General features: G+C 39.3%; 1 protein-coding gene across 1 annotated transcript; it reads right to left on the bottom strand.

Annotated features, from left to right (window-relative positions):
• Positions 1-4225: 4225 nt before the first annotated feature.
• On the bottom strand, positions 4226-7669 carry LOC107091641 (zinc finger protein 36, C3H1 type-like 1). The gene is made up of 2 exons (XM_015385685.1): positions 7341-7669; positions 4226-6953 (listed from the first exon to the last, which is right to left on the bottom strand). The coding sequence occupies exons 1-2, from the start codon at positions 7392-7394 to the stop codon at positions 5760-5762; spliced, it is 1248 nt and encodes a 415-aa protein (XP_015241171.1). The 5' UTR covers positions 7395-7669; the 3' UTR covers positions 4226-5759.
• Positions 7670-9880: the final 2211 nt, after the last annotated feature.

The following is a 9880-nucleotide window of genomic DNA, read 5'->3' as shown; positions in this document are numbered from 1 at the left end:
TGGCTAGAATGAAATATATTATATAATTGAGGATTGAGGTATGATCTTTATTTACATCCACCCAGAGGAAAAAAACAAACAAAAAAAAACAGGTGAATTGTCAGATTTGTGAATTCACAAACTCCCAAAAAATACTTTGTAGAAGTCAAATTGAACTACACTGACCTCTCCAGCTTAGCCAGGTTACTTTTTACCTGCTGTTCTAATAAAGACCTCATGGTGGAGTTGCACAACTACTTTAAAAGGGAGCATGTGAGTTCTTTTTTTTTTTTTCTTCCAGTTTCATGTCTTTTTTTTTTTACATTGAACATTTTAACTTAGGTTAAACTTTTTTTGTTACTTTGAATTAGGATTTTCCTCACAGTGTCTCCATTTATTTGCTTGTTTGAGGCTGCTGTCAATATTTGTTTTCCTTTTTCATGCAGGGAATTCTAACTAAAAGTAACATACTATTTTTAATTATTTTTATAAAATCTTAAAATTAACAATATTCAGAAGAGGATGAGGTGAAATCCAAACTGAATGATGTAACATAAGATGGCTAAAGATGGCATACTCAATATTAAAGAACATTTTCATGTTTTAATCAAAGTATTTCAAAAGAGTTTGACGCAATAAGATTTGTTAGCATAAAATATACATATACATTTAATTCAGCAGAAAGCAAATGATGCTCTAAATGTTTATTTAATTAGATTCTTAAACAAATCATACCACACATAACTGTATAACTGCAACTCACTTTTCTTCAGTTGTTGAATGATATTCCAGTGGCAGCAGGCAGAACTTAAAGGTCAAATCTGAAAGTTCAATGCATCAATCTAAGGGGGGAAAAAGGTTCCTAGAGCTTTTCAAATGTAAAACTTGGTTCTTCAATGGCTTAAAGTAACTGCCCAATTTACCTCCATGCTTTTTCATGCACAGATTGTGGCAGTTCCTTTTTAATTCGTTCAACCATTTAGCAACAACCCTGTAGTTGATTCTGAGTGTTTCATTTGCATTTTGTTGCTGTGAGGCAACAACATACAGTCAAAGGATGCAAAGGACTGACTTATCAAGGCAAAATAACAAAACAGACCTCAAGGGAAGCATCAGAGGGAGAACCTGAAGGCAAATTCATAAAGCAGATTGAGAAAAGAACAACTTTAAAACATGTGGAAGATCCAGAAACAAATATATTTCATTTAACAGTTGAGAAGATGTGTTCATGTTGATATGTGGCTTATTTTTTTCTGTCAAACTTTCTTGAGTAAAAGATTTTGGATTCATTTACTTAGGACATGGTATTTTTTTCTACTTTGTCTAAAGTCAGTTTCTCCCACCTGAGCAGCATCTCTGCCGAGCTCCTCAAGAGTTACAACCAATGTATTCACTGCTTCTTTAATTGTCAGTCCTGTGTCCATATGTTTGCAGTCATAGTTTGCCTGCTCTCAGTTCCTCAGCCCCCCCAAGGGGAAATCAGGGGGAAAACAGCTACACATGAAAACGCAAGTAAAACACTCAAGAACGTAAAAAAAGAAGTTAGAGCATCTGACATTTGCACTGACGTTGCGTAACTCAGCTGTTGCTCAGTCCATTAGCAGTTGTAATAATGCACTGAGCAAAGGGAGAAATGTGAGCCTGTTATGTTGCTTCCTCCCCTACCTGTAATCCAGATCTTAAGTACTGACTTCATCATGTTTTTTTCTTCAATGTTCTCAATGTTCACAAACGCCCTAAAGCTCCAGAAAAAATACATTAATGCAGAGATTTTTGCAGAGCTTTGTGTTATTTTGGCCAGTTCCCCCAAAAATATTTGTAAAATTCAATATTTTTTGTGACTTTAGCATAAAAAATTGTGGAAACATTCAAAGTGAGCTTGGTGCTCTAAAAACACTGGTACCAAAGTGCCCATAGATTTAATTATAATTATTTTGGATTAACAAATGTTTTCCAGAGTTTGCAGAAACTGTGAGTTTAAGGCTTGACTATCAGAGTTCAGCTAATCTTCAGAGGAAGATGATATTTGGAATATGCCACCAAAATCAAATCATTTTCTGGTGTCAGATATAGTTTAGTTTTTATGTTCTTTATTTTTGACAATCGTATTTAAGCCCCAGCCTTTGGCAGCAACATATATACAAGCTTTGCCTCAGTATTTTGATAACTTACAAACTATCTTTAAGTTTGTTTCATTGGTAAATTTAATGTTTTCAGAAACTGTACAGTAGGTTTAATGAACTGGCTCTAGTTTATTATTTCTTGGTCTGTTTCAATAGTGTATGTGGGATAATAGCAATGTCATCCACTCTTCTGTAACTCCATCCCAAACTGCTTCTGAACAAAATATCCTCAGGTTTCCCTCCTTTCTTAGGCCTTGGACACATTTTCTCCCCCCTGCTAAATTCTCCCAAATCACTTTATCCAGCCATGCACAGGGAAGCCTCCCCTCACCCTCGCTCCCAGGCTGATTCCAGCCCATTTCCATTGGATGCATTAGCATACAGATGTTAGACTGAAAAGGGAAAACAAGGGGGGAGACCCACAATGGTGCTGCATGACCAGGAGGAGAGGGAGGGTTTGAGGGGCTGCACAGGGATGGCCCTTGGCCTTTTAAAGGTCTTAGACAAGCACACACACAAACATAAAGACCCAAGCAAGGAGCACTGAATGGTTTGCAGCCATGGGGGTTGTGGGAGCCTGCTCCTGCTTCTTCTCTCTGCTGTTATTCATTCACCACGGTGAAATCCTCAGCCTGTCCACAGCTGAATGCCTCCACACACTCATCACCCACACAAGCACCCTCAGGTTCCTCACTTCCCTCTAACTGTGATGGATTAAAAGCTTTGTATGCTCCCAAATTCTGTGCTAAGGTTAGATATCTTTGGTATTTTTTCTTATACTTTATATATTCTAATCCTATATGCTAATCTGACAGACCTGAGTTTAGAAGTGCTTTCATCTCACAAAGGGGTTTGTTTTAACCATTTAGACATATTTATGAAGCTGGAAATTTGTGGGTAAGACGTATCAAGTTCCCAGTGTGACACAAACAAACACTCACAGAGGGACACAGGGGAGGATCTCAACTTCTGCTCCACTTTGTGTGAATAGATGGAAATCAGTCACAAGTATCTCAGTGTCCCATTGTGTGTCGGGAAGTCTTTGTTCGGGCATCTGTTGCCCAAACATTCTCCCCAGTGTCACTCACCCCAAATTGGTCCGTCCGGACGAGTCGTAACGAAACTCCCCTTCCCACACCATGCAGCACGGACGAGGGGGGGAGAGGCAGCGTGGTGGGGAGGGATGGGAGAATCCCACCAGAACCCATGGAGGGGAAAGGGTTAACCTTTGTTCCTTTTGTGTGTCAGTGAATCCCTGATGATGATCATAAAAGGCCCCCAGAAACAGAAGCAGCTTTTTTCTTTTTCTTTTTTTTTTTGTTTGTTATTTACTGAATTACTTGTGGGAACATTTTGGAAAGACTCTTGTGCCATGAGTTCCCTTTCATACCAGGACATCTCAGGTGAACTGTGACACTATCAGTCCATGGCTGATTAAAGAAACAAATCAAATGTATCATAAAAAACATGAGACAGGTCTGTATCTCAAATATCTAAGACTTGAATTCATTTTCTGGAAGATTCCCAGAATTTCCCTTTTTTAAGTTGCTTATATTGTAAATATAATTATATTGTAATGCCTTGTTTTCACTACATATTTCTAGGACTGGCAATTTTATATAGAGATGCACTGATCATGGTCAATACTGGTTGTTATTTTCTTTGAGGTCTAATTTAGTCCTTTTTGTTTTGTTTTTTTTTCTGAGGAAAATAATACAAGAAAATAAAATCTGGTGGAATGTCCAATGCTTGAGGTAGAAGATATGAATGATACTTAAAATGATGTAATGCCAAGATGATCTCTATGTCTCTATGCTATTTGATTTTTTCTAAAGAAGAAAAAGGGTGTCAAAGATGTGTGTTAGGTTGATTGCAAGTAAACAGCAGAATGACACAAAATCCAGAGTGATAAGCTTTTATTTTTCAAAAGACTTTTATTCTGAAATAAAGATGGACATATATATTAAGATAAAGAAGGTTACCCACGTAACCACTGGAATGTAAACAATAGATGCACTTAAATTATGTGAAAAACACAATATCAAACAGCATAATATAGGTTTTGCTCTTAAAAAGAAAAATAAATAGAACCTTAAGTTAACATGTCTTTCCTTTTTTTTTTAAAGAAACATCTTGCAGCCGAGTCGTTAAAAAGCTACAGATACAAGAAACATCTCTGGCCTCATCAGGGCAGGTGGTTGGGATGATTTCAAGAGAAAACTGGAACAGAAACTTTCCGTCTTCCTTCAAACTCACATGATTTCACCTGCCGGCCAGATAGCTGCTGTGCAACAGAAGTCAAGCTACAAACACATTGTCATGGAGCCAACTCTGAAAAAAAAACTCTAATATATAACATTATAATACAAAGGTAATAAAAAAAAAAAACAGTCATGACGGAGCTGCATGTCAAAATACATCCCCACAATTATTCTTACAACAAAATACACTCCAAACGGTTGACTGATGATTACCCCACATTTATATTTGCAGCAGATTACTTTACAGTTAAAATATGTGAAGCTTAATGGAGAGGAAGGCAGAATGGCCGACGAGCTTTCCGAGGCCAGTCCACCAAGTTGCTTGCTGAGACCAAAACCTAAAAGTGTTGATCGCTGCTCGGCCCGTCAGCCAATAAGGCAACAGAAAATAAAGAATGCCAAAAAAATGCTTGCTTCCTCCTTTCCTTCCCCTCCTCTCCATTAGCCGTTTTATTAAAGCTTCCAGTTGAACAAGCAGATGGAAAACATCGCTGCTAAAGTGTAGCGTAGTTTCTTCTCTTTTTTTTTCTTAAATCCTCAACACAAATTAAGAAGAAATAAAACAAGCAAAAAGAAATAAATAGTCCTAGGAACATGTTAGGCTATATCAATAGTTAAAACACTGTATATAACCTGCCGTAGCTAAGGCTAAGGGTTAACAGAGGGAGTATGTTAGAGCAACTTTGGTAACTAGAGATTTCTACGATCCGTGCTAAGGCAGTTCAGCTGAATCATTGCCAGACAGTTAAAAATACAATCATGTGGCCACAGCCATGCAACCAATCAACTAATCAATCAGTGACAGCATACAGTTACTGAATCCTCTAACACTTAGACAAGGATGAGATCAATTTAATAAAGCTGGAGAATCCTAAATGGAAACATATGACCCAGTGGACCTTTTCAGGCAGATTTCTAGAAATAAGGTCTGTAATGGCGAACTGCACGCTGTCTTGGAGGAGACAAAGCAAAGGAGAACACAACATCTCAAAATTAGGGTACAGAAAATTCTCACACAGAACTTTCCACTGAGCAGGAACAGCATGGAGACGAACGCTGAGCCGAATACCCTTCGGTTATTCTCTAAAACACAGGTATACAACAGTATACAGCAGTTACAATGGCATAAAATATAATAAAAATACCACAAAAATAGTCAGTAAAACAATAAACACAAAAGGGAGTCAGCTAAAACTGGACAAACACTGAGCAGCACTACAGCTGCTTGGGTAAAAGAAATGCAATATGCACAAAGATAGGTACCTTCACTCGGCTGGACCTAGAAAGGATCAGAAAAGCTAATTTTTTACTTTTCTGTGACCCCTAACTTATATTACAGTCACAGAGAGTTTAGACCATTCCTGATCTAACGCAGCCCCCAAACCCAAACTGTTCTCTATTCGTCTGAAATAGACAGGCGACTGAAGATGGGCAGACGGCGGCCCTCGAAGCTTGGAGACTCTGTGCCGCTGGAGGAGGAGCTGAGGGAACAGGAAGATGTGTAGCCTTCCTCGGAAAGGGATTCGGCCGAGGAGCAGCGCTGAAAGGAGGAGAAGCTGTTCAGAGAAGCTGGAAGCTGAGGAGGTAGGTGCACTGGGAGGTTCTGGTTCTTGGAGGTGAAGCTGGATGTTGGACATTTAGATTCAGTTGTGGTGTAGAGGCGCAGAGCAGCGTCTCCGCTGTCACCTGCCAGGTCACTGATGCCAGAGAAGGGGTAAGGGCAATGCTTCAGAGGCCTGGGCTCAGGAAAGAGAGGGGAGAGGAGCTCTGGGCTTCCAGAGGAGGGAGGGGGGGACACTGAGGAGGCTCGAGAAAAGAGGAGGCTGGAAGGCTGAGACTCCTCAACTGGTTGGAAGATGTGGGCAGTGGAGGAAAAGCCAGCAAAGCTGAGGCTGTGCCGCAGCAAAGGAGGCCTCACTTTCGGCCTCTGAGGAGCCGCAGCGGAGCCGGCCATTTGAATCTCATCCGCGTTGTGGATGAAATGGCAGCGGGCACCGTAAGGGCAGAAGCCTATCGTGTGGAAAGTACGACAAGGCTCGGTCTTGTACTTGGGGTGCCTGCTGAGTCCTCTCAGCTCATCCAGGCCGTGAGCAAACTGGCACTTTGCCCCGTACTTGCAGGTCCCGCTCTCCTCAAAGGTGCGACAGAGTTCTGTCTTGTATCTGCTGGAGATGTGCGGCGGTGGCAGCACCGGCGGTCTGGAGGAAGAGGAGGAGGCTGTGGAGGCCAGAGAGGTGTTGCTGAGACACAGACCTGGTGGTGGGAGCAGCACTGATGGGGAGGCAGTCGGAACTTTGTCTTCTTTTCCCCCCACATTACTGATGTTCCCCTCGATCATGCTGACCGAGCGGTCAACTCTGAAAGGGATGTGACTCAGCGAGGAGCGTTGAAGCGCCCGGTTCCACTGCTGGTTGGAGGCCTGGCTGAGCCCCCAGCAGGCCGACTCCATCACTTCAGAGCTGCTGTTGAACTTGGAGTTGGGAAGGGTCACAGGGCAAAGAGAGTGGCGTCTCTGAAAGCCCAGAACTCTTTGACTGCGCTGCAGCGAGCTCGAGGAGGGTCCATCTGTCCCATCCAGGACACAGAGATTCTGACACACAAAAGGGGAGAAGAGAATAATGTGAGCTCTTTGCAAATACAGGGTGCAAGATAAAGCCTGGAGAGGGAATTAAGATCGAAACGACCCTGAATAGGAAATCCATCACCCACAGTGAGGGAAAAACCCACGTAACCATATCTGAGTAGCCCTTAAGTGTCAGAAACTTTAAGGTGGACTTTTGGTTGTAAATATGTACCACTTTGAAATATGAAGATTTTTCATATATTTCAACTACTTTGTCAACTACGACTAGTTAAATACAAAACATTTTTTTTTTTACTTTTTTGCTGTACTTCATTCTAAAAACAATGAAAAAAATCTTTAGGTTGCTTAAAAAAAAAATAAAAAAAAAAGACTTTAAAGTTTTTTGGTTCTTACCTTGCAAAACTCCTCATCCAGTTCCAGGAAAGGCGTCAGAGAGTCGGAGGGCATGATTCACTCCACAGTCTTCACCAAGTGAAGCAGCCTGATGTCTGATTTCACAATGGATCGATTCCAGTAGTTGACGACAAATTAAACTAATCTTAACAGCTTGGAAGAAGACTACAACTAGTTTTGAAGAAAGTTTGTGTTCCAGTAGTCTTGATTGAGTTAATTCCTATTTTTTTTTTTTGTTGTTGTTGCTAATCTAGAATAATAATGCCTTGGTTTGCAGGCAGAGTGAGAAGAAGCAATGAGTCATCAGGAGGAAAGTTCCTCAACCATCTGCTGGAATCTGTTTAAGTAGTTGGGGAAACCCACCCGCATGGGCCCACCCCCTCCAGTCTGTATGCTTCAGGGGGCAGGCGGGGAGTTTGTGTGTTAATGTGCGTTAATGATGTGTGTCAGCATGTGTGTGTTGGCGGGGGTGGGGTCCTGCATTGTAATTGTGTGCTGGGGGGCAGGGTGGGCACAGAAAGGAGGGAAGGGAGGTGAATAAAGCTACTTTTCTACTCATTCATGACCGGAGCCTTAAAAAAAAAGCATTCTTCTTCAAAAGGGCCGTCCCCCATCTTTGTTCTGGATCGATACAGCTGAAAGGTTAATGATAAGTCTTATCAAACACATGTGGGAAAAGAAAAACCTAAGAAGTTGCAAAGAGATTGAAAGGAAATTGGTATTCAACTGTGCTCAAGGGTGTGGAAGACAGACATGCAACAGAAGGACAAACTGCTAAACTAAGACAAAGTGCAACTTAGTATCCTTTAAGAATTGCTTTAAAGTTAAATTAAGTGCAAAAACTTAATTACAATAGTTTATTTTTCTGCACTATGAAACAGTAAGAGCACTCCTGTGTATTCCATGATTTTCTTTCCACCTAAAACGTATTTTCAGTCCTTAAACAGATGATGGAGATGCGTGGGTTTGCCAACAGGCCCTGGCTAAGGTTTAACTGCTGTTTTTACAGCTTGCATCTAATAAAATTACACACAGTGAACTGAAAAAGCTTTGTTAGTAAATGTTTGACAATATTGTTTGGATCCATGAAAGTAAGAGAAATTAATTTTTATTAGCTTAATAATAGTTGTTGTTAATAACAGGTTGCTTTGCCATGAAGCATACCATTAAGCAGAAGTTAGTAGCTTTCCATCCTGCAACTGGAAAATGGTTAAAACTGGTATGAAATGGTTCCTAGAGTTTGGCTTAACAATAACATAATGCCTCCAATATCTCAAAGTGACTTTCTTTTTTACTTAAAACTTGTTTGCTTGTTAAAATAGAATAGAATAGAATAGAATAGAAAATCCCTTTATTTTCCCACAATGGGGAAATTCTGGTGTTACAGCAGCAAAAAATATTATAGAATAAATGGTCACACAAATGTGGACTTTAGAAATAAGAATAACCTAATAGAGAAGAGTTAAAAAGAAATAAAAAACTGTACTGTAAAGGGTTTAACAATATAAATGCTGTGCACCTGGAGAATAAATAACCAATATACAGCTATGGGCATTTTTGCAGTAATGGACTGATGTGATGAAATGAACAGGCCCATTTGTTTGGCAAACCCAGGAAGGAAAATCATCTGAACTCCAAATTCTAACTTGGAAAGTCATTTCTTCCTAACAAAAAAAACAAAACAAAACTCTAAATAGCAACATTGCTGATGCAGTCATAACAGTTAGTTAAATTCAACTGCCCTTTCCAACCCCAGTTTGGCTTCCGTGTTAGTGATAGGAGCAGCAATAAGTGTTTATTTTTACTTTTTACAGTTTCTATCAGCCTCTATCTGTTACACACGTAGTAATGTGCAATCGTTGCTAGAGTGAACGTTAATGCCGTTTTTTAATCCATATATCTAAGTAAAAAGGATTTTTTTTTTGCTTCCTAATTGTTGTTGTGTCATAATGGATAATTCTTCACATATCCTAGTTTGCATTTCACAAGAGAAAAATATAAAGTTTGAGTTAAAATTACTGTAAGAACCAAGTTTCACATTAATATTATAACTTTATGACAAAAAGTCCCTACAGTTAATCATAAACTTTTTCAATCTGATTATAGACTTAGATTAGTTTTCCATGAGGCTTAGACTAAAGCCATGACTCAAAATGCTAAACTTTTAACAAAAGCCTACATTATCCTAACACTAACAAATGAAGTCAAAGGTTTCCACCAACCCTGAACTAAAAACCTGATTACATCTAAAACTATTAAAAGATTATCATAGCAACTAAGACAATTTATTTCTTTTTTTTAATATATTCTGTATCCTATAAAGTGAGACATTGGCTCAGCTTGATGCAATCTTTGTAAAATAATGTGTTTTAGACTATTTTAACCAAAAAGAATGATTAGATATACATTATTATTAACCAGCTAATAGTTCTAGTAATAGTTCTAGTAACAGAAATAAACAAGTAAACTTACTTGGGAAATTAAATGTACTTTAATATTGCTCTTTTAAGAAATCACAGTAATTGTTACAAAGTAAAAGT

Source organism: Cyprinodon variegatus, unplaced genomic scaffold (genome assembly GCF_000732505.1).
Source record: "Cyprinodon variegatus isolate N-32 unplaced genomic scaffold, C_variegatus-1.0 Scaffold345, whole genome shotgun sequence".
Lineage (NCBI taxonomy): Eukaryota > Metazoa > Chordata > Actinopteri > Cyprinodontiformes > Cyprinodontidae > Cyprinodon > Cyprinodon variegatus.
Note: the sequence above shows the minus strand (reverse complement) of the source record. Positions and strands in the feature narration are given on the sequence as shown.